General features: G+C 40.7%; 1 protein-coding gene across 1 annotated transcript in view; it reads right to left on the reverse strand.

Annotated features, from left to right (window-relative positions):
* agla (amylo-alpha-1, 6-glucosidase, 4-alpha-glucanotransferase a) overlaps window positions 1–25,041 on the reverse strand; it is a 184,973-nt gene extending 159,932 nt beyond the window's left edge. The window contains exons 1-4 of the mRNA XM_061928652.1: window positions 24,947–25,041; window positions 9,313–9,434; window positions 552–762; window positions 220–389 (exon numbers count right to left, since the gene is read on the reverse strand). Of these exons, the coding sequence (XP_061784636.1) occupies window positions 220–389; window positions 552–762; window positions 9,313–9,400 (469 nt within the window). The 5' untranslated portion in view covers window positions 9,401–9,434; window positions 24,947–25,041. The remainder of the gene's footprint in view (window positions 1–219; window positions 390–551; window positions 763–9,312; window positions 9,435–24,946) is intronic.
* Between the last annotated feature and the right edge of the window lie 796 nt (window positions 25,042–25,837).

Genomic DNA, 25,837 nt, shown 5'->3' on the forward strand with positions numbered 1-25,837 from the left:
AAATTTCTAATGGCAAGCCAGTAAGACAAGATAATTGTGCTGAATGCTGTTGAGGGAGAAGTGCATATAAGCTTTACATCGTATCATCTCTTCAGTGTTGTCCCATGAAAAGATGTCATAAAATAAATATTTACTTACTAATACAATTTTTTTTTAATATTTGCTTTTGCAAGGAACTTCACCTTCAGCAACTTGTAACAATGTAAAAAAAAAACACACCTGATTCCTTTGCAACTCTCAGTCTGGCTGGCCAGTCGTCCAAGTCCCCCAAACACTTGGACAAATATGTCTGAATGGTGACGCAGTCCAAAGGAAGGACATGGTTGTCTGGTCCCACGTGAAGGAGAGGGTTGATCACGATGTAGCCTCCTCCCGACTTTTCTGCGTCACTGTTAGAAAATACGTACGATATTATTGTCCCACGTTTCGGTCTTTTGCTTGTGCAACTTTTCAATAACCAAAACTTTTTCGTAACTGTAATGGCAACCATTCCTAAAAAAAACACATCTGAAGTGATCCGACCACTGACAGTCGGATCAACAAGATCTTACCCAAACCCAAAGTAGTACTGATAAGAACCGGCCACTTTGACATCCAGAGAGCAGAACTTATCAGAATCGTCCTCCCGTCCTGACGACACGTTCCAGGACAAAACACGGAAAGTGTTCCGTTCAAACCGCTTTCCTTCCGGTGGGTAGTTGGTTTTCACCGTAACTTTCCGTCCTTGGAGACTCGGACCGAGACGGAACTGGAGCTCAAAACCTGAGGAGACATGAACGTTTGGACCATTTTCAAGTAATTAGGTCTGCAGTCTTTACAGTAGACCACTACCCCTAGGCCAGTGGTTCTTAAAGGGGAACATTATCACAATTTCAGAAGGGGTAAAACCATTACAAATCAGTTTCCAGTGGCTTATTTTATTTTTCGAAGTTTTTTTCAAAATTTTACCCATCACACAATATCCCTAAAAAAAGCTTCAAAGTGCCTGATTTTAAGCATCCTGTCCATTTTCCTGTGACGTCACATAGTGATGACAATACAAACAAACATGGCGCATAGAACAGCAAGGTATAGCGACATTAGCTCGGATTCAGACTCGGATTTCAGCGGCTTAAGCGATTCAACAGATTACGCATGTATTGAAACGGATGGTTGTAGTGTGGAGGCAGGTAGCGAAAACCAAATTGAAGAAGAAACTGAAGCTATTGAGCCATATCGGTTTGAACCGTATGCAAGCGAAACCGACGAAAACGACACGACAGCCAGCGACACGGGAGAAAGCGAGGACGAATTCGGCGATCGCCTTCTAACCAACGATTGGTATGTGTTTGTTTGGCATTAAAGGAAACTAACAACTATGAACTAGGTTTACAGCATATGAAATACATTTGGCAACAACATGCACTTTGAGAGTGCAGACAGCCCAGTTTTCATCAATTAATATATTCTGTAGACATACCCTCATCCGCTCTCTTTTCCTGAAAGCTGATCTGTCCAGTCCAGTTGGAAATGCATCTGCTTTGAGTGTCGCAGGATATCCACACATTCTTGCCATCTCTGTCGTAGCATAGCTTTCGTCGGTAAAGTGTGCGGAACAAACGTCCAATTTCTTGCCACTTTGGCATCTTTGGGCCACTGGTGCAACTTGAATCCGTCCCTGTTCGTGTTGTTACACCCTCCGACAACACACCGACGAGGCATGATGTCTCCAAGGTATGGAAAACAGTCGAAAAAACGGAAAATAACAGAGCTGATTTGACTCGGTGTTTGTAATGTGTTTGAGAAAATGGCGGATTGCTTCCCGAAAGGCGTTTAATTCGCCAAAATTCACCCATTTAGAGTTCGGAAATCGGTTAAAAAAATATATGGTCTTTTTTCTGCAACATCAAGGTATATATTGACGCTTACATAGGTCTGGTGATAATGTTCCCCTTTAACCTGGGTTCGATCGAATCCTAGGGGTTCGGTGAGTCGGGCTCAGGGGTTCGGCGGAGGTCAAAACACACGCGACGCATCTTGTAAATAAAAACTTCCCCCTATCAGCGTATTACGGATACGGCAACAGCAGAAGTCAGACTGATTTGCAGGTGTGTAATTTTTTGTGAGTTTATGCACTGTGTTGGTTTTGTTGTTTGAACAAGGTGATGTTCATGCACGGTTCATTTTGTGCACCAGTAATAAAACATGGTAACACTTTAGTATGGGGAACATATTCACCATTAATTAGTTGCTTATTAACATGCAAATTAGTAACATATTGGCTCTTAACTAGTCATTATTAAGTACTTACTAATGCCTTATTCAGCATGGCCTTATTATAACCCTAACCCTCTAACCCTGGCCCTAACCCTAACCCAGGGGTCGACAACCCGCGGCTCTTTGATCACTCTGATGGGCTCAGCTGCATACTTGCCGACCCACCTCCAAACTTCCCGGGAGACATCCGGATTTCAGTGCCTCTTGCAGGAAACTCCTGGGATTAATAATGTCCGATTTTCACCCTTACAATAATAATAAGGGCGTGCCATGATGGTACAGCATTTAGAACCCTCTACATTTTGAATAAACAGCTTGGCAGCCCAGCCTCTTGCTTTTTGCATTTTCTGCAAGGCATACTTGATCAACAGCCACACAGGTTACACTGACGGTGGCCATACAAAACAACTTTAAGACTCTTACTAAAAATGCGCCACACTTTGAACCAAAACCAAACAAGAATGACAAAGACATTTCGGGAGAACATCTGCACCTTAACACAACATAAACACAACAGAACAAATACCCAGAATCCCATGCAGCCCTGACTCTTCCGGGCTACATTATACACCCCTTCTACCACCAAACTCCGCCCCCACCCCAACCCTGCTCCCTCACACATCAATCCCCCCCCCCTCTGTGCGTCGGTTGAGGTGGACGGGGTTTGGTAGCGGGGGTGTATAATGTATCCCGGAAGAGTTAGGGCTGCATGGGATTCTGGGTATTTGTTCTGTTGTGTTTATGTTGTGTTAAGGTGCAGATGTTCTCCCGAAATGTGTTTGTCATTCTTGTTTGGTGTGGGTTCACAGTGTGGCGCATTATTAGTAAGAGTGTTAAAGTTTTTTATACGACCACCGTCAGTGTAACCTGTGTGGCTGTTGACCAAGTATGCCTTGCTGTCACTTATGTGAGCAAGCAGAAACCCCTTACGACGTGTGGCTGGGCCGGCACGCTGGTTGTAGTGGGCGCTAAATGCTGTACCATCACGGCACGTTCGAGAGGATAGTTTCCCTGAAAGGAATAGTTGCCCTGAAATTCGTAGTCTGCCGAAAAAAATCGGGAGGGTTGACAAGTATGACGCTGTCAAGCGCCATTCATATAAAACTCGCGGGCCGCACTAACATTCAATTTTCATATTAAGGTGTGGGCCGCGTGTCTGAGACCCTTGGTTTATACATAGCACAAAGCAAGAAAAAAAACTTTGTATGCAGTGTTATTTCATTTTAAATTTCAAAAGATTTTTGTGGCTCCCATTGTTTTCTTTAATTTGTGAAACTGGTCAAAATGGCTCTTTGACTGGTAAAGGTTGCCGACCCCTGCCCTAACTAAATAACTCTAAATTAAGTCTTTGTTACTTAGAATATGTTCCCCATACTAAAGTGTTACCAAAAACATATAACTTTGTCTTGAATTTGAAAAAAAAAAAAAAAAATTATTTTTCACTAAAGAAGGGTTCGGTGAATGCACATATGAAACTGGTGGGGTTTGGTACTTCCAACAAGGTTAAGAACCACTGCCCTAGATGTTGTGTTAAAGGGGTCCTGTAGGGCAAAACCAACTTATCTCACCTGTCAGTACCTGGTTTTGTGTATTTGGGATCTAAACTATGGAGGCAAGGTGGAGATATTAATAAAACACTTTTGCCGCTTTCCAAACGAACTGTCTGAAATTTTGAGACGACCGCGACATATTTTGCCTAAAAGGGGAACATTATCACCAGACCTATGTAAGCGTCAATATATACCTTGATGTTGCAGAAAAAAGACCATATATTTTTTTAACCGATTTCCGAACTCTAAATGGGTGAATTTTGGCGAATTAAACGCCTTTCTAATATTCGCTCTCGGAGCGATGACGTCACAACGTGACGTCACATCGGGAAGCAATCCGCCATTTTCTCACTTTCGTCGGTGTGTTGTCGGAGGGTGTAACAACACGAACAGGGACGGATTCAAGTTGCACCAGTGGCCCAAAGATGCGAAAGTGGCAAGAAATTGGACGAAATGTGTTCAAAATACGAGGCTGTGGGGAAAGCCGACGAAATGGTCAGTCGTTTGTTCCGCACACTTTACCGACGAAAGCTATGCTACGACAGAGATGGCAAGAATGAACCGAAGATGATCAAGAGAAGAATATCGACCCTAGCTTCCCTGGCCTGCTGACATCAACTCCAAAACTGGACAGATCAGCTTTCAGGAAAAGAGAGCGGATGAGGGTATGTCTACAGAATATATTAATTGATGAAAAGTTTCTTCTTCAATTTCGTTTTCGCTACCTGCCTCCACACTACAACCATCCGTTTCAATACATGCGTAATCTGTTGAATCGCTTAAGCCGCTGAAATCCGAGTCTGAATCCGAGCTAATGTCGCTATAGCTTGCTGTTCTTTCCGCCATGTTTGTTTGTGTTGGCTTCACTGTGTGACGTCACAGGAAAATGGACGGGTGTATATAACGATGGATAAAATCAGGCACTTTGAAGCTTTTTTTAGGAATATTGCGTGATGGGTAAAATTTTGAAAAAACTTCAAAAAATAAAATAAGCCACTGGGAACTGATTTTTAATGGTTTTAACCCTTCTGAAATTGTGATAATGTTCCCCTTTAAACCCATCATGTGGTAGAGGTTTACCCAAAGTGCTTTGCGAGAGTTCGCCATTTTTTATTCAGTTGTAGTCCAAAGTTGTAGTCAATTTCTAGGGATATGTACGTTAACCGCGGTAAAACTCACGATGGCGAGTACCGTATTTTCCGGAGTATAAGTCGCACCGGCCGAAAATGCATAATAAAGAAGGAAAAAAACATACATAGGTCGCATTTTTGGGGGAAATGTATTTGATAAAAGCCAACACCAAGAATAGACATTTGAAAGGCAATTTAAACTAAATAAAAGAATAGTGAACAACAGGCTGAATAAGTGTACGTTATATGAGGCATAAATAACCAACTGGTATGTTAACGTAACATATTATGGTAAGAGTCATTCAAATAACTATAACATATAGAACATGCTATACGTTTACCAAACAATCTGTCACTCATAATCGCTAAATCCCATGAAATCTTATACGTCTAGTCTCTTACGTGAATGAGATAAATAATATTATTTGATATTTTACGCTAATTTGTTAATCATTTCACACATAAGTCGCTCCTGAGTATAAGTCGCACCCCCGGCCAAACTATGAAAAAAAACTGAGACTTATAGTCCGAAAAATACGGTACTACCGTTTTAAATTAAAATTATGGAAAAACACTGACTGATAACTGTACTTTGATAAACTCACAGACTGACATTAAGAAACGACATACCCCAGTCTAAAGTCATATAACATACATTGTCTGAGCCAGTGTTTTTCAACCACTGTGCCGCGGCACAATAGTGTGCCGTGAGATACAGTCTGGTGTGCCGTGGCAGATGATCTAATTTCCCTTATTTGGGTTAAAAATATTTTTTGCAAACCAGTAATTATAGTCTGCAAATGATGTGTTGTTGTTGAGTGTCGGTGCTGTCTAGAGCTCGGCAGAGTAACCGTGTAATACTCTTCCATATCAGTAGGTGGCAGCCGGTAGCTAATTGCTTTGTAGATGTCTGAAACAGCGGGAGGCAGGGTGCAGGTAAAAAAGGTATCTAATGCTTAAACCAAAAATAAACAAAAGGTGAGTGCCCCTAAGAAAAGGCATTAAAGCTTAGGGAAGGCTATGCAGGACGAAAGTAAAACTGAACTGGCTACAAAGTAAACAAAAACAGAATGCTGGACGACAGCAAAGACTTACTGTGGCGCAAAGACGGCGTCCACAATGTGCATCCGAACATGACATGACAATCGACAATGTCCCCGCAAAGAAGGATAAAAACAATTGAAATATCCTTGATTGCTAAAACAAAGTAGATGCGGGAAGTATCGCTTAAAGGAAGACATGAAACTGCTACAGGAAAATACCAAAAAACGAGAAAAAGCCACCAAAACAGGAGCGCAAGACAAGAACCAAAACACTACACACAGGACAACAGCAAAAAATGGCGTGATGTGACAGTACACCTACTTTGAGACAAGAGCTATATTGATACATAGTTGGTTATGGTTTAAAGTCATATCCAACAATTGCGACAACGACTTTTTACTGTCAACTGAATTTTTTTTTAATGATTTCTGCTGGTGGTGTGCCTCTGGATATTTTCAACGCAAAAAAATGTGCCTTGGCTCAAAAAAGGTTGAAAAACACTGGTCTGAGCACTGTAAGAGATTTTGTGCTCCCTTTGAACAGACTGATCGTACTCTGAGGAATACGAGACATAGGTGTTTTTACGGTGTGTTCAAGGACCTCTGAACAGAGTAGGAACTCCCGGCAGAAATATAAAATAATATTCATACATTTGATTTGTTACGTACGCACTTTTCATTTAAATCCGGGGTGTAAAACGTACGGCCTGTAGGCCGGATCAGGCCCGGGAACAGGTTTTACCCGGGCCGCGACATGACTTTGCTAAGTGTGAATATGAATATGCTGAAATAATATGTATCCCCTACTAACTTCACGTGTGATTCACGAAATTAGTCCAAATTGACACGTTTTGTTGTAGATGATGCTACATAAGTACAGAATAAACCACATGAACAGAGCATCAGTTGAGAAAAGTGAGTAAATTACATTAAAGACATCCTGTAATTTGATTTTGATATTAATATTCATTCCATCTTCTGATAGATGAAAAAAATGTACCCACATTGGAGCATTTTAAAACTCTGCCAGACTGATGAACATTATCACATCATTTATTCAGAAAGTACAAATAATAACAGCAACAAGTAGGTGCAAAAAAACCAACATTATGATTTGTACATTTTCAGAATGTGCTCTGTTTATTTCTAACAAAGAAACCCATCTGAATCTGTCTTTATTTTTAAGTTATCATGCCGTGAATTTACCAGTCTGGCATAGAATAGAGAATCGATTTTACTCCACATGGCCCCTGAGCTAAAATGAGCTCGACACCGCTGATTTAAATCAATCTTAAAGTGCTACGGCACAAAATAATAATTAAAACAATAAAACCGGAACCGGTTCTCCCGGTTGTTCGATAAGAAAAAAAACGTTCGATAAAAAAAGAACCGATTCCATGGACTCGAATCCCTTTTTGAGAACCGGTTCCTGTTATCGAGGCCACTATAGTAAAGAAATAGTTGAGAAATGTTGTTCTTAAACAATTTTCTCACACATTTGGACATCGGTCCATCTTAGATGAGCTCAGGCCCAGCGAAGCCGACGCCGTTCTTGGGTGTTGTTGATAAACGGAGTTCGCCTTGCATAGGAGAGTTTTAACTTGCACTTACAGATGTAGCGACCAACTGTAGTTACTGACAGTAAGTTTCTGAAGTGTTCCTGAGCCTATGTGGTGATATCCTTTACACACTGATGTCGCTTGTTGATGCAGTGCAGCCTGTGGGATCGAAGGTCACGGGCTTAGCTGCTTACTTGCAGTGATTTCTCCAGATTCTCTGAACCCTTTGATGGTATTACGGACCGTAGATGGTGAAATCCCGAAATTCCTTGCAATAGCTGGTTGAGAAATGTTGTTCTTAAACAATTTTCTCACACATTTGGACATCAGTCCATCTTAGATGAGCTCAGGCCCAGCGAAGCCGACGGCGTTCCTGGGTGTTGTTGATAAACGGTTTTCGCCTTGCATAGGAGAGTTTTAACTTGCACTTACAGATGTAGCGACCAACTGTAGTTACTGACAGTGGGTTTCTGAAGTGTACCTGAGCCCATGTGGTGATATCCTTTACACACTGATGTCGCTTGTTGATGCAGTGCAGCCTGAGGGATCGAAGGTCACGGGCTTAGCTGCTTACGTGCAGTGATTTCTCCAGATTCTCTGAACCTTTTGATGACATTATGGACCGTAGATGGTGAAATCCCTATAGTCCTTGCAATAACTGGTTGAGAAATGTTGTTCTTAAACAATTTTCTCACACATTTGGACATCAGTCCATCTTAGATGAGCTCAGGCCCAGCGAAGCCGACGGCAATTTTGGGTGTTGTTGATAAACGGTTTTCGCCTTGCATAGGAGAGTTTTAACTTGCACTTACAGATGTAGCGACCAACTGTAGTTACTGACAGTGGGTTTCTGAAGTGTTCCTGAGCCCATGTGGTGATATCCTTTACACACTGATGTCGCTTGTTGATGCAGTGCAGCCTGAGGGATCGAAGGTCACGGGCTTAGCTGCTTACGTGCAGCGATTTCTCCAGATTCTCTGAACCCTTTGATGGTATTACGGACCGTAGATGGTGAAATCCCTAAATTCCTTGCAATAGCTGGTTGAGAAAGGCTTTTCTTAAACTGTTCAACAATTTGCTCACGCATTTGTTCACAAAGTGGTGACCCTCGCCCCATCCTTGTTTGTGCATGACTGAGCATTTCATGGAAGCTGCTTTTATACCCAGTCATGGAACCCACCTGTTCCCAATTAGCCTGTTCACCTGTGAGATGTTCCAAATAAGTGTTTGATGAGCATTCCTCAACTTTCTCAGTCTTTTTTTGCCACTTGTGCCAGCTTTTTTGAAACATGTTGCAGGCATCAAATTCCAAATGAGCTAATATTTGCAAAAAATAATAAAGTATCTTGTCTGTGCAGTCTATTCGATTGAATATAGGTTGAAAAGGACTTGCAAATCATTGGGCTCTGGATCTTTCTGGGTGGAGTTTGCATGTTCTCTGGCTTCCTCCCAACTCCAAAGACATGCACCTGGGGATAAGTTGATTGGCAACACTAAATGGTCCCTAGTGTGTGAATGTGAGTGTGAATGTTGTCTGTCTATCTGTGTTGGCCCTGGGATGAGGTGTACCCCGCCTACCGCTCGAATACAGCTGAGATAGGCTTTTATTTACGATTTACACAACGTGCCAACTTCACTGGTTTTGTAATATGACGTTAATTGCTCCAAATGTTGGGTGAAAAGCCGCAGATAAAAAAAGCAAGAAGAAAACAGTCCAATGCTGATTATGTAACGGACGTGAGAGAGTAAATTCAAAGCCGAACAGAAGCCTCACCTTGATCAAGTCTGAACAGGGTCCTGGATAAATCATCTTTGTCATTCAGTATTAGTACTCGGATCTGCTTCAGGTCTTTGGGCAGCATCTTGAAAGCGTCTCTTATGCCCAGTCCTCGTCACCTGGAAAGGACACCTCACTTCATCATCAAAATAGACAAATGCTGCAGGTTGCCAGACCTGAGAGATATCTGTACGAGTGCGAGTCTTCGAGATACGCCACAGTCTAGACTGATGTCTTGCCAAAAACGGAAACTGCTGATGCAATCTCTGAGTAAGGATGGGTGCAGAATCCGGTATTTTTTGGCACAGACCGAATCCCGCCAGTCCTGCCGGGCATCGATTCACACGTAAAATCCAACAGTGCCATGTTTCCGTACCTGGTGGCACTTGCCGATCACTCCAGCAGCACTGAGAGCAGACTCAGCCGGACTATGGAAGGTCTTTATGACTGGCATTTTTAGCAGTGGATTCCCCAAAATAGCAAGGCAAAAAAATACAATCCGTCAAGCGGTGCGGCTTCATAGATCACCAAAGTCGTACTAAAACATTTTGATAGAGGTTTGAGCGCCGTGTGTAATGTTCTATATTTTCAATGGAACATATAAAATGTTGGTGTTGTTTACTTGAGTCATATTGCAGTCTACACGTATCTCTTATGTTTGACTGCCATCTACCAGTTGTCAGGTTTGTCACTGACAGTTCAGTTAGGTTTTGGTTTTTCCTGTCAGCGCTCTCATTTTGGTTATTTCCTGATTATCTCCCTGAGTGCTTTGTCCCCTCAGCTGTGGTGGGTCTACAACCTACGGCACCACCATCCTCTCCAGTGGGCCAGCAGAGGGCGCCACCACCATCCTCTCCGGTGGGCCAGCAGAGGGCGCCACCACCATCCTCTCCGGTGGGCCAGCAGAGGGCGCCACCATCGTCTCCGGTGGGCCAGCAGAGGGCGCCACCATCGTCTCCAAGGGGCCAGCAGAGGGCGCCACCATAGTCTCCGGTGGGTCCTCCCACGCCGGCGGTCGAGCCGCCTCGCCAATTGCGGCGGCGTTCAACTCGCCGTCGCCACCTAACTCTTCCCCGCTGGTTGCAGGGACACTTGGCCAGTTGGCCCACCTCCTTGTCCTCCCTCCACCCTCCCGTGACTTTGGACTGTTTTTTTGGGGGGCGGGGGGGGATTGTCTAAAGACGTCTGGTATCCGTTATGGGAAGGGGGGCTACTGTCAGGTTTGTCACTGACAGTTCAGTTAGGTTTTGGTTTTTCCTGTCTTTGTTTCCTGTCAGCGCTCTTATTTTGGTTATTTCCTGATTATCTCCCTGAGTGCTTTGTCCCCTCAGCTGTGGCTGATTGGCACCTAGCCACACCTGGTGTCAATCAGCCAGCTGCTATTTGAACCTGCCTTCCTCTCCAGTCAGTGCTGGATTATTGTCACTACTACCTGTCATAATACTTGTCGTCGTAGCTCTGTCTACTTTTGTTCACTCTGCTCATGTCATAGTACACATGAAGTGTTTTTGTTTCCTGTCGACAGTTAGCCTTTGTGCTATTTTAGTTCATAGCCGAGTTTGTTCTCCGCCTTGTGTTTGTGCCCTTTTTTTTTTTTTTTTTTGCTATAGTGTTAAATTAAATCATGTTTTCCTGGACAAAGCCTGCCATCTCTGCATCTTGGGGTTTGTCATCACCAACATACTCTGACACCAGTCACACTTACCATTTCACCATGTACCAAATAAAATAGCTTCGAGGTCGGTAAACCAAATCTGAATTATTTCATACATTAGGCCAGACCTGGGCATTCTGCGGCCCGCGGGCCACATCCGGCCCTTTGTGACCCAACAAGGACTTTTTGCCAAATTTCACACCCCCAGATATGCAGCCATCAGGACAAGTGTCATCATTTCTCAAAAAAATCGCCAGAAAAAGTAAGGTGTTTTCTGACGGGGAGTTTATTAAGGAGTGCTTATTGGACTCTGTTGCGCTGATATGCCCGGAGAAGAGGGGCGCATTTGAGAACGTGTCACTCTCCCGACGCACTGTAACGAGGCGGGTTGAGACCATCGCTGGAAACTTGGGAGCGTCAGCTGAAGAACAGAACGGCCGACTTTGACTGATTTCGCTGGCTTTGGATGAGAGCTGCAATGTACGTGACACCGCCCAGCTGCTCATCTTCTTACGTGGGATAACTGCAGACTTTCAAATCACGGAGTAGCTGGCAGCCATGCAGTCAATTAAAGAGACAACCACAGGTAATGACTTGTTCACATAGGTAAATGCGTTAGGACTGAAATGGGACGAGCTGGCAGGTGTGACAACAGATGGTTGTCCAAATCTGACGGGGGAAAATGGACTTTTAAAGAGGATGCAGGATAAAGTGACAGAAATTGACATTTTTGCATTGTATTATACATCAGGAAGTGTTGTGTAAGTGTTAAAAATAAAACCATCAAAAGCAATCTGCTTTTGTATAAAGTTAAGTTAGTTTGAATTAAATTATCATTATTATTATTTATCTTACGGTATATCAAAAATAATTTGAGCAAAATTTAATTGAAATATTGTCGGTGTGGCCCTCCAGCAGTGCTCGGGTTGCTCATGCGGCCCCCGGTAAAAATTAATTGCCCACCCCTGCATTAGGCGCACCGGGTTATAAGGCGCACTGTCGAGTTTTGAGGGAAAAAAATGCGGTACTTAACTTTGCATTATCTACTATTTTTTATTACCAGTAGTGTAGAGTTAGTAAACAGTCCACCGGTCTTTCCAGGATTTCCCGGACTTTCTTTGTGATAGGTGCGACCTAAAATCCCTGAATTCAGGGCAGCTTTTTTAGAAAGTTGTGCTGTTTTGAGGCTTTTTTTTTTTTTTCCAACAACATTTAAATAACTACTGCTTTTATGAATTTGTTATTAATGTTATTTTACGTGTTCTTAACCTCAAAAAGCACAGGAATTTACTTTTTGCTTTATGATTTGATGCTTCGCCTCAACACAAAACTCTTAATAAACGGGTTCTACCGGGTATGAGTACATATTTGAACTAGGGCTGAAACAGCGCGTCGACGTAGTCGACGTCATCGGCTACGTAAATACGTCGACGCCGTTTTTGTGCGTCGACGCGTCGCATATTTACGTCACACTGCCGTCATGGCGGAGCGCAAAGCAGACGATGCGAGCGGTGCGAGCGAGGGGAAAAAAGCACGCCAAGTCGTCAAAAGTGTGGGAGTATTTCAATAAACGGCCTAAGAAGAAACGCTACTTTTACTCCGCTACTTTTATCTACATTCAGCTCGCTACTAATTTTTATCGATCTGTTAATGCACGCTTTGTTTGTTTTGGTCTGTCAGACAGACCTCCATAGTGCCTGCGTTACTGGTGACGTTTCACTTCGTTCCACCAATCAGATGCAGTCACTGGTGACGTTGGACCAATCAAACAGAGCCAGGGGTCACATGACCTGACTTAAACAAATTGAAAAACGTATTCGGGTGTTACCATTTAGTGGTCAAATGTACGGAATATGTACTGTACTGTGCAATCTACTAATAAAAGTTCCAATCAATCAATCAAAAGTGTGAAGGAAAAAATACCCTTTTTTATTTCAACCGTACATCCCGTCAAAAGCCTAAAGATTGACTGCACAGTTCCTGTCTTCACAATAAAAGTCCCGCTCCATCGCGCCTGCGCTTCCAAAATAAGAGTCTCTGAAAGCCAGCGCAAACAAGCTAGCAAGCTACGGAGTTTGCTGCCAATGCATTTCTTGTCAAGTGTATAAAAACGAATATGGAAGCTGGACAAATAAGATGCCAAAAACCAACCACTTTCATGTGGTATTAGACAGAAAGGAGGAACTTTTTTTCTCCTCCATTTGAAAACGTGGACGTTATCAGCACTACTGTCTGATTACAATCAATGCAAGTCATCAGAATCAGGTAATACACCAACTTATATTCTTGTCTTCATGAAAGAAAGGAATCTATATGTGTTAAACATGCTTGTATATTCATTAAAACACCTTTAACATGTAAACAAAAACGGCAAAATAAACACATATAAATTATATACTGTGTGTATATATATATATATATATATATATATATATATATATATATATATATATATATATATATATATGATATGTGTGTGTATGTTACTCATCAGTTACTCAGTACTTGAGTAGTTTTTTCACAACATACTTTTTACTTTTACTCAAGTAAATATTTGGGTGACTACTCCTTACTTTTATTTGAGTAGTAAATCTCTAAAGTAACAGTACTCTTGAGTACAATTTCTGGCTACTCTACCCACCTCTGCTAATAATGTTGTCGTATGCACACTGTGTCGAGCGGAAATGGCCTATCATAGCAGCACAACGGCTATGAACGAACATTTGAAAAGAAAACACCCGACAGCGTTCTTGACATCACCATTAACTAGTCAATCGTCCGCGTGAGTAGACGTTGTCATCATTACACAAAAACATGAATGTGTCATTTGTATCTGTGTTGTAAATTCATAAACTAAAGCACTGTTTCACTCTGAGAGGCGCGTTTGGCGTGCCTGTTCAGTGTTTACAAAGACGCACTCCTCTTTAACGCTATTAATTAACAGATTAATCGAAAAAATAATCTATAGATTAATCGATAGAAAAATAATCGTTAGCTGCAGCCTTAATTTGAACTGATATGGTACCGATTCCCAGTAACCGGGTATTTATTATTTCCACGTTCATACGGGGTACACAGATGAATCGTGAGCTCCAGACACCAACACCGTTTAAACTCTACATCAGAGGTGCCGAAACGTTTGGTCTCCAAGGGCCAAAGCGCAAATGTGCCGATGGTCCGAGGGCCAAACAGCAATTTTAGCCTCAAACTGTCGTATATTAATAAAAACTCTGTGACTAATTAATTTATGTACATTTGGCAGATTTTCTCCATTTCCAGGTGTCGTCGTGTAACCAGTTCGTCCGACGTAGTTCATCTGATCGCTTTCAAACTTTACCCACGCAGATTAGACATATGGAGGATGCTAAATTGCAAAAATGCTTAGGTTTTCATTGTAGGACACGGGAGATACGAGACGACCAAAATGATTATTTTCTACTGAGCGTCAAAGAGTCACAGCTTTACCGTAGAGTAGGGATGTCCCGATCCAGGTTTTTGCACTTCCGATCCGATACCGATATTGTTTTTGCACTTCCGATCCGATACTGACCGATACTGGCCTATCCGAGCATGTATTAAAGTTTAAAGTTATTTAGCCTACTTAGTTGTCAGAATCATGTTAAAAAGGGTTTTAGTACTCTTGATAACAACTAGCCAGCTGAATTAGGGGAGTTTGAATAATACACAATGGTTGGTAACAAAAAACTGACCTGTTTATTCAAGGATAAACACAAAATAGACAAAATTATACATGACAAACAGAAATGGCATCATTGAACTAGGGCTGGGCGATATGGCCTTTTTTTAATATTGCGATATTTTAAGGCCATATTGCGATACACAATATATATCTCGATATTTTGCCTTAGCCTTGAATGAACACTTGATGCATATAATCACAGCAGTATGATGATTCTATGTGTTTTGATTGATTGATTGAGACTTGTATTAGTAGGTTGCACAGTGAAGTACATATTCCGTACAATTGACCACTAAATGGTAACACCCCAATAAGTTTTTCAACTTGTTTAAGTCGGGGTCCACTTAAATTGATTCATGATACAGATATATACTATCAGATATATACTATCATCATAATACAGTCATCACACAAGATAATCACATTGAATTATTTACATTATTTATAATCCAGGGTGTGGAGGGGGGCGCCGGATGTAAGTGTCAAAAAGACAGCCAAAAGAGTTTGATATGAGAATAAATCTAAAGTTAAAATATAGGGTAGAAATGCACCCATTTGCAGGAAATGTAGTCTTGATTTTCAACATTTTCTTTCAAGGCTTGCATGTCTACATTAAAACATTCTTCATCATACTGCATTAATATATGTTACTTTTAAACTTTCATGCAGAGAAGGAAATCACAACTAAAAAAATCACTCATTTTTTCATATGGTGTTGATGTGGAAATTTTTGCCTCGGCATTTTGATGGTGTGGGCGTGTGGCACCGAATGGAGATAAGCGTCTCGACAGACGTCACAATATTTGAACAATGATGACGAAAACTGTTTTCTCTGTCGTGTCCGTGTGTCGAAAATTGTTATGCGCTTATTTTTTTATTTGATTTTGTGCGTGGCATAGATTTGCTATGTGCAGAGGACGCTTAAACAGTGCGCAATTGCACAGGCGCGCACCTTAGAGGGAGCGTTGCTCGCACGGCTGCGCTAGCATCACAGCTAACGTTAGCCATGCTGCTACCTCTCTGCTCGGGGAGGACGTATACGTATGTGACGTATGACGTGACAGTATGTGACGTGTGTAAGAAGGTGTGCTTGCTGTCTGTGAGAGGGAGACACAGGAAAGAGTGAGAAGAGCCTGTCGTGTAATGCCAGCAGCTAAAAGCAACTGCGTGAGATTCCACAGACCTGTGGATGTGTTGAAGGTGTGCTGGAAAATGCGGAACGGAAATTAGGGCGCAGCAGAAAAGTGGAATGTATTATTTAAATCGGTGCGTTGGAAAACGCGGACCAGAGTATTTTTTTAAACTGGATCTGGATCGGTATTTTCCCATGCCTTGCCGATACGCATTTTTTGGCAAATATCGGCGGCTGATCCGATCCAAATATCGGATCGAGACATCCCTATTCTGGTTCTTACATTATATATCAATATATATCAATACAGTTTGCAGGAATACAGTCCGTAAGCACACATGATTGTGCGTGCTGCCGGTCCACTAATAGTACTAACCTTTAACAGTTAATTGTACTCGTTTTCATTAATTACTAGTTTCTATGTAACTGTTTTTATATTGTTTTACTTTCTTTTTTATTCAAGAAAATATTTTTAATTTATTTATCTTATTTTATTTTATCTTTTTTTTTTTTTAAAGGACCTTATCTTCACCATACCTGGTTGTCCAAATTAGGCATAATGAGTTAATTCCACGACTGTATATATCGGTATCGGTTGATATCGGTATCGGTAATTAAGAGTGGGACAATATCGGATATCGGCAAAAAGCCATTATCGGACATCCCTCGTTTTACGTTAACATTCTGGTGACTGAGCTGCCAGTATTTTACCGTAAAATCTATGGCCATTTATTACAGTGCATTACCAGTTATTTTACCGCAAAATTCTGCCAACCGAGGTGTTACTTTTTTACCGTAAAATCTACGCTTTACTAGCAATGGAAATATGGTAACACTGATGATTTTAGGGTAAATATCTGGCGAATGAGCGACCAGGTTTTTCTCTTTCAGAGAGTAGCCTAACTGACATACCCACCAATGGTCCTGTGGCCCCTAACAATTGTGCAAACCAAACGAGTCTTTATTTTTCCAATTATGACCAAGACTACTTCAACCAGCGGTATAATATTCGCTCCCTAAGAAGCTTTTTTTACATAACATGTTTCAGTTATTATAAATATAATTTACTTACTTACTTACAGTTCAGGCATTCGAAAAGAGAGACAGATATTTTGCCGTTCAACTGACTTGAGTCAACATTTGTGTTACTCAAAAAGGCCTCCAGTGTTTTGAGTATTCAAAATTCCCAACCGACCAAATGAATCCCTAAAGTCAATAACCGCAATTTATCATTGTTATGACCATACCAATGCTCTGTTTATTAAATTAAAAACATTAAAACTGCACAATCTTGTTGACCTCAACACTGCTATTGTGACATCTCTAATCGGAAATTATCTGTATTGGTTTCAAAAAGTAAAATTTATGACTTTTGAAAACGCTGCTGGTACAGAGCGCCAATAAACCTTAAAAAGGCACTGCCTTTGCGTGCCGGCCCAATCACATGATATCAACGGCTTTTCACACACACAAGTGAATGCAAGGCAGACTTTGTCAACAGCCATACAGGTCACACTGAGGGTGGCCGTATAAACAACTTTAACACTGTTACAAATATGCGCCACACTGTGAACCCACACCAAACAACAATGACAAACACATTTCGGGAGATTATCCGCACCGTAACACAACATAAACTCAACAGCACAAATACCCAGAAGCCCTTGCAGCACTAACTCTTCCGGTACGCTACAATATACACCCCCTGCTACCCCCTCCCCCCCCCCCACCTCAATTCCAATTACTTGGAATATGTTCCCCTAGTGTCCAAATAACTCTAAATTAAGTCTTTGTTACTTAGAATATGTTCCCCTAGTGTCCAAATAACTCTAAATTAAGTCTTTGTTACTTAGAATATGTTCCCCATACTAAAGTGTTACTAAAAACAAACAACTTTGTCTTGAATTTGAAAAGAAAAAACATTTTATTTTTCACTAAAGAAGGGTTCGGTGAATGCGCATATGAAACTGGTGGGGTTCGGTACCTCCAACAAGGTTAAGAACCACTGATCTATACGTTTACCAAACAATCTGTCACTCCTAATCGCTAAATCCCATGAAATCACACAACAGAACAAATACCCAGAAGCCCTTGCAGCACTAACTCTTCCGGGACGCTACAATATACACCCCCTGCTACCCACGGGGGGCGCTGGAGCCTATCTCAGCTACAATCGGGCGGAAGGCGGGGTACACCCTGGACAAGTCGCCACCTCATCGCAGGGCTCTTAACTAGTCATCAATAAGTACTTATTAATGCCTTACTCGGCATGGCCTTATTATAACCCTAACCCTCGAAACCTGACGCTAACCCTAACCAAATAACTCTAAATTAAGTCTTTGTTACTTAGAATATGTTCCCCATACTAAAGTGTTACTAAAAACAAATAACTTTGTCTTGAATTTGAAAAGAAAAAACATTTTATTTTTCACTAAAGAAGGGTTCGGTGAATGCGCATATGAAACTGGTGGGGTTCGGTACCTCCAACAAGGTTAAGAACCACTGGTCTATACGTTTACCAAACAATCTGTCACTCCTAATCGCTAAATCCCATGAAATCACACAACAGAACAAATACCCAGAAGCCCTTGCAGCACTAACTCTTCCGGGACGCTACAATATACACCCCCTGCTACCCACGGGGGGCGCTGGAGCCTATCTCAGCTACAATTGGGCGGAAGGCGGGGTACACCCTGGACAAGTCGCCACCTCATCGCAGGGCTCTTAACTAGTCATCATTAAGTACTTTTTAATGCCTTATTCGGCATGGCCTTATTATAACCCTAACCCTCGAACCCTGACACTAACCCTAACCAAATAACTCTAAATTAAGTCTTTGTTACTTAGAATATGTTCCCCATACTAAAGTGTTACCAAAAACATATAACTTTGTCTTGAATTTGAAAAGAAAAAACATTTTATTTTTCACTAAAGAAGGGTTCGGTGAATGCGCATATGAAACTGGTGCGGTTCGGTACCTCCAACAAGGTTAAGAACCACTGATCTATACGTTTACCAAACAATCTGTCACTCCTAATCGCTAAATCCCATGAAATCACACAACAGAACAAATACCCAGAAGCCCTTGCAGCACTAACTCTTCCGGGACGCTACAATATACACCCCCTGCTACCCATGGGGGGCGCTGGAGCCTATCTCAGCTACAATCGGGCGGAAGGCGGGGTACACCCTGGACAAGTCGCCACCTCATCGCAGGGCTCTCAACTAGTCATCATTAAGTACTTATTAATGCCTTACTCGGCATGGCCTTATTATAACCCTAACCCTCGAACCCTGACACTAACCCTAACCAAATAACTCTAAATTAAGTCTTTGTTACTTAGAATGTGTTCCCCATACTAAAGTGTTACCAAAAACATAACTTTGTCTTGAATTTGAAAAAAAAACACATTTTATTTTTCACTAAAGAAGGGTTCGGTGAATGCGCATATGAAACTGGTGGGGTTCGGTACCTCCAACAAGGTTAAGAACCACTGGTCTATACGTTTACCAAACAATCTGTCACTCCTAATCTCTAAATCCCATGAAATCACACAACAGAACAAATACCCAGAAGCCCTTGCAGCACTAACTCTTCCGGGACGCTACAATATACACCCCCTGCTACCCACGGGGGGCGCTGGAGCCTATCTCAGCTACAATCGGGCGGAAGGCGGGGTACACCCTGGACAAGTCGCCACTTCATCGCAGGGCTCTTAACTAGTCATCATTAAGTACTTTTTAATGCCTTATTCGGCATGGCCTTATTATAACCCTAACCCTCGAACCCTGACACTAACCCTAACCAAATAACTCTAAATTAAGTCTTTGTTACTTAGAATGTGTTCCCCATACTAAAGTGTTACCAAAAACATATAACTTTGTCTTGAATTTGAAAAGAAAAAACATTTTATTTTTCACTAAAGAAGGGTTCGGTGAATGCGCATATGAAACTGGTGGGGTTCGGTACCTCCAACAAGGTTAAGAACCACTGGTCTATACGTTTACCAAACAATCTGTCACTCCTAATCGCTAAATCCCATGAAATCACACAACAGAACAAATACCCAGAAGCCATTGCAGCACTAACTCTTCCGGGACGCTACAATATACACCCCCTGCTACCCACGGGGGGCGCTGGAGCCTATCTCAGCTACAATCGGGCGGAAGGCGGGGTACACCCTGGACAAGTCGCCACCTCATCGCAGGGCTCTTAACTAGTCATCATTAAGTACTTTTTAATGCCTTATTCGGCATGGCCTTATTATAACCCTAACCCTCGAACCCTGACACTAATATATGAGTACGTATTTTCTCTTGTTTCATTGAAAATAAACCAGCAAAGTCCATTTGGCTGTCATCTGTTTTAATTATGAGACACAATTGTGTCAAAGTCATGATTTTTTTTTTCATGCTTGAAATAAGAAATGATTACTTTAAAAAAGTAGTTTTATACTTGTGAGTGTTGATGACACAGCTTTGCAACACTTGATATTTTACAGTGGTTCTTACCCTTGTTGGAGGTACCGAACCCCACCAGTTTCATATGCGCATCCACCAAACCCTTCTTTAGTGAAAAATAAAATGTTTTTTTTTTTTTTTCAAATTCAAGACAAAGTTATATGTTTTTGGTAACACTTTAGTATGGGGAACATATAACAAAGTAACAAAGACTAAATTTAGAGTTTTTTGGACACTAGGGGAACATATTCTAAGTAACAAAGACTTAATTTAGAGTTATTTGGACACTAGGGGAACATATTCTAAGTAACAAAGACTTAATTTAGAGTTTTTTGGACACTAGAGGAACATATTCTAAGTAACAAAGACTAAATTTAGAGTTATTTGGACACAAGGGGAACATATTCTAAGTAACAAAGACTTAATTTAGAGTTTTTTGGACACTCGGGGAACATATTCTAAGTAACAAAGACTTAATTTAGAGTTATTTGGACACTAGGGGAACATATTATAAGTAACAAAGACTTAATTTAGAGTTATTTGGACACTCGGGGAAAATATTCCAAGTAACAAAGACTAAATTTAGAGTTATTTGGACACTAGGGGAACATATTCTAAGTAACAAAGACTAAATTTAGAGTTATTTGGACACTAGGGGAACATATTCTAAGTAACAAAGACTTAATTTAGAGTTTTTTGGACACTAGGGGAACATATTCTAAGTAACAAAGACTTAATTTAGAGGTATTTGGAGACTTGGGGAACATATTCTAAGTAACAAAGACTTAATTTAGAGTTTTTTGGACATTAGGGGAACATATTCTAAGTAACAAAGACTAAATTTAGAGTTATTTGAACACTAGGGGAACATATTCTAAGTAACAAAGACTAAATTTAGAATTATTTGGACACTAGGGGAACATATTCTAAGTAACAAAGACTTAATTTAGAGTTATTTGGACACCAGGGGAACATATTCTAAGTAACAAAGACTTAATTTGGAGTTATTTGGACACTAGGGGAACATATTCTAAGTAACAAAGACTCAATTTAGAGTTATTAGGACACAAGGGGAACATATTCTAAGTAACAAAGACTAAATTTAGAGGTATTTGGACACTAGGGGAACATATTCTAAGTAACAAAGACTTAATTTAGAGTTTTTTGGACACTAGGGGAACATATTCTAAGTAACAAAGACTTAATTTAGAGTTATTTGGACTCTAGGGGAACATATTCTAAGTAACAAAGACTTAATTTGGAGTTTTTTGGACACTAGGGGAACATATTCTAAGTAACAAAGACTAAATTTAGAGTTATTTGGACACTAAGGGAACATATTCTAAGTAACAAAGACTTAATTTAGAGTTATTTGGACACTAGGGGAACATATTCTAAGTAACAAAGACTTCATTTAGAGTTTTTTGGACATTAGGGGAACATATTCTAAGTAACAAAGACTACATTTAGAGTTATTTGGACACTAGGGGAACATATTCTAAGTAACAAAGACTTCATTTAGAGTTTTTTGGACATTAGGGGAACATATTCTAAGTAACAAAGACTACATTTAGAGTTATTTGGACACTAGGGGAACATATTCTAAGTAACAAAGACTTAATTTAGAGTTATTTGGACACTAGGGGAACATATTTTAAGCAACAAAGACTTAATTTAGAGTTTTTTGGACACTAGGGGAACATATTCCAAGTAACAAAGACTTAATTTAGAGTTATTTGGACATTAGGGGAACATATTCTAAGTAATAAAGACTAAATTTCGAGTTATTTGGACACTAGGGGAACATATTCTAAGTAACAAAGACTTAATTTAGAGTTATTTGGACACCAGGGGAACATATTCTAAGTAACAAAGACTTAATTTGGAGTTATTTGGACACTAGGGGAACATATTCTAAGTAACAAAGACTCAATTTAGAGTTATTAGGACACAAGGGGAACATATTCTAAGTAACAAAGACTAAATTTAGAGGTATTTGGACACTAGGGGAACATATTCTAAGTAACAAAGACTTAATTTAGAGTTTTTTGGACACTAGGGGAACATATTCTAAGTAACAAAGACTTAATTTAGAGTTATTTGGACTCTAGGGGAACATATTCTAAGTAACAAAGACTTAATTTGGAGTTTTTTGGACACTAGGGGAACATATTCTAAGTAACAAAGACTAAATTTAGAGTTATTTGGACACTAAGGGAACATATTCTAAGTAACAAAGACTTAATTTAGAGTTATTTGGACACTAGGGGAACATATTCTAAGTAACAAAGACTTCATTTAGAGTTTTTTGGACATTAGGGGAACATATTCTAAGTAACAAAGACTACATTTAGAGTTATTTGGACACTAGGGGAACATATTCTAAGTAACAAAGACTTCATTTAGAGTTTTTTGGACATTAGGGGAACATATTCTAAGTAACAAAGACTACATTTAGAGTTATTTGGACACTAGGGGAACATATTCTAAGTAACAAAGACTTAATTTAGAGTTATTTGGACACTAGGGGAACATATTTTAAGCAACAAAGACTTAATTTAGAGTTTTTTGGACACTAGGGGAACATATTCCAAGTAACAAAGACTTAATTTAGAGTTATTTGGACATTAGGGGAACATATTCTAAGTAATAAAGACTAAATTTCGAGTTATTTGGACACTAGGGGAACATATTCTAAGTGACAAAGACTTAATTTAGAGTTTTTTGGACACTAGAGGAACATATTCTAAGTAACAAAGACTTAATTTAGAGTTTTTTGGACACCCTTTTCATCCCGTCTGTCTGTCTCTGGCCTCGTGTGTGTGTGTGTGTGTGTGTGTGTGTGTGTGTGTGTGTGTGTGTGTGTGTGTGTGTGTGTGTGTGTGTGTGTGTGTGTGTGTGTGTGTGTGTGTGTGTGTGTGTGTGTGTGTGTGTGTGTGAGAATGTGTCTGTCTTTGTCGTCTTACTTGTTATATAATTGTGCCATTTGTCCCTCGTTGGTGGGACCTGAGTGGGGTGGGAGGGTGGGTGGGTGGGTGGTTTGGGTTTTAAGGGAAAGGGTGTGAATAATTTACTGACTTTAAAATTGTACTGTTTCGACTTGCACTTTTTTCTGTCTATTTGAAAATGCCAATAAAAAAAGTTGGAATAGAGTTATTTGGACACTAGGGGAACATATTCTAAGTAACAAAGACTTAATTTAGAGTTATTTGGACACTAGGGGAACATATTCTAAGTAACAAAGACTTAATGTAGAGTTATTTGGACACTAGGGGAACATATTCTAAGTAACAAAGACTTAATTTAGAGTTTTTTGGACACTGGGGGATCATATTCTAAGTAATAAAGACTTAATTTAGAGTTATTTGGTTAGGGTAAGGGCCAGGGTTAGGGTTATAATAAGGCCATGCCGAATAAGGCATTAATAAGTACTTAATAATGACTAGTTAAGAGCCAATATGTTACTAATTTGCATGTTAATAAGCAACTAATTAATGGTGAATATGTTCCCCATACTAAAGTGTTACCATGTTTTATTACTGGTGCACAAAATGAACCGTGCATGAACATCACCTTGTTCAAACAACAAAACCAACACAGTGCATAAACTCACAACAAATTACACACCTGCAAATCAGTGTGACTTCTGCTGTTGCCGTATCCGTAATACGCCGTTAGGGAGAAGTTTTTATTTACACGATGAGTCGGGTGTGTCTCGACCTCCGCCGAACCCCTGAGGCCGACTCACCGAACCCCTCGAGTTCGATCGAACCCAGGTTAAGAACCACTGTTCTAGTTTCAAGCATGTTTTACTACAATCTCAGCAACAAGCTGTAATATCTTACTGAGATCATTTAGGACCAAAACCCTTAAAACAAGTAAAACACTCTAACCTAAAATCTGCTTAGTGAGAAGAATGATCTTATCAGACAGAAAATAAGCAAATATCACCCTTATTTGAGATATTTAATCTTACTTAGATTTCAGTTTTTGCAGTGTAAAATACTACATTTTGATGGATGATTATTCACATGGAAATAATGAGGTAGTTGCCTAATCAGAAGAAACGGTTGCAGTCATTGGAGAGCCTGAAATCCTTCCTTCCGACCACAAGGTCAGGAATCTAGCTGATAATGTCAACGTGTATTTATAAAACTATATCACGTTGGCATACGTTGCCCCTCTGTCAACCCTCCACCGCCCCAACAATTCCACATAAACTACACAAATACCTGCACTAAACTAAAAAAAAAGAGGCATAAATGCGGGACAACGTCGGGCTAACGCCACTGACGTTAGCCGCTAACGGACCCTACGCCAGATTCCGTTTAGAACCGAAAACATTCCACTTTGCCTTATCCACTGGCGGACGATACCGCAGGACGTCAAATGACACGCCGCGTATTTCCAACGTGTTCACATCCGCCAACTGTTCGGCGTACTTCAATTCCCACTAAGTGTCGACGTTTGCGAGAAAAACGGGTAGGAAAGCGAACTTCGTGAGTGACGCAGTGATAGGCAATAGCGTGTTGAGAAGTCTAAAACGTGGTCAGTCCCAATGGCAGTTCGACATAAACAAGGCATGGCAATAAACACCCACAAATTCGAGTTATTTACCCCAATGTGGAATGTTCGGCGGCTTTGTCGAGCAATGACAATGCAAATAACGTTGACATAAAAGTACCTGTTTGGCGTGTGTTCTCCTTCCTCCTAAGAAGTCTATTTGCGGGGCAAAGTGTGCTTTTGTGCAACAACTCCGCAGCGAGGGGGGCGTGGCATACACACAGCAGGCAGTCGGGCTTACCGTAATAACAGCGGGAAAGACGCAACACGTTTACGACCAACTCAGTGTGGGCGGGTCTAAATCAGGCCTGGGCAGGGGCGTCACTAGCTGTAAGGACAGGGGGGGCTTTGCCCCCAGGAGATGCACAGGATGCGAGCGAATGTTACGCCATACTTGCCAACCTTGAGACCTCCGATTTCGGGAGGTGGTGGGGGCGTGGTTAAGAAGGGAGGAGTATATTGACAGCTATATATATACACAGGTAAAAGCCAGTAAATTAGAATATTTTGAAAAACTTGATTTATTTCAGTAATTGCATTCAAAGGGTGTAACTTGTACATTATATTTATTCATTGCACACAGACTGATGCATTCAAATGTTTATTTCATTTAATTTTGATGATTTGAAGTGGCAACAAATGAAAATCCAAAATTCCGTGTGTCACAAAATTAGAATATTACTTAAGGCTAATACAAAAAAGGGATTTTTAGAAATGTTGGCCAACTGAAAAGTATGAAAATGAAAAATATGAGCATGTACAATACTCAATACTTGGTTGGAGCTCCTTTTGCCTCAATTACTGCGTTAAAGCGGCGTGGCATGGAGTCGATGAGTTTCTGGCACTGCTCAGGTGTTATGAGAGCCCAGGTTGCTCTGATAGTGGCCTTCAACTCTTCTGCGTTTTTGGGTCTGGCATTCTGCATCTTCCTTTTCACAATACCCCACAGATTTTCTATGGGGCTAAGGTCAGGGGAGTTGGCGGGCCAATTTAGAACAGAAATACCATGGTC

Source organism: Nerophis lumbriciformis, linkage group LG33, assembly GCF_033978685.3.
Source record: "Nerophis lumbriciformis linkage group LG33, RoL_Nlum_v2.1, whole genome shotgun sequence".
NCBI classification, from domain to species: domain Eukaryota; kingdom Metazoa; phylum Chordata; class Actinopteri; order Syngnathiformes; family Syngnathidae; genus Nerophis; species Nerophis lumbriciformis.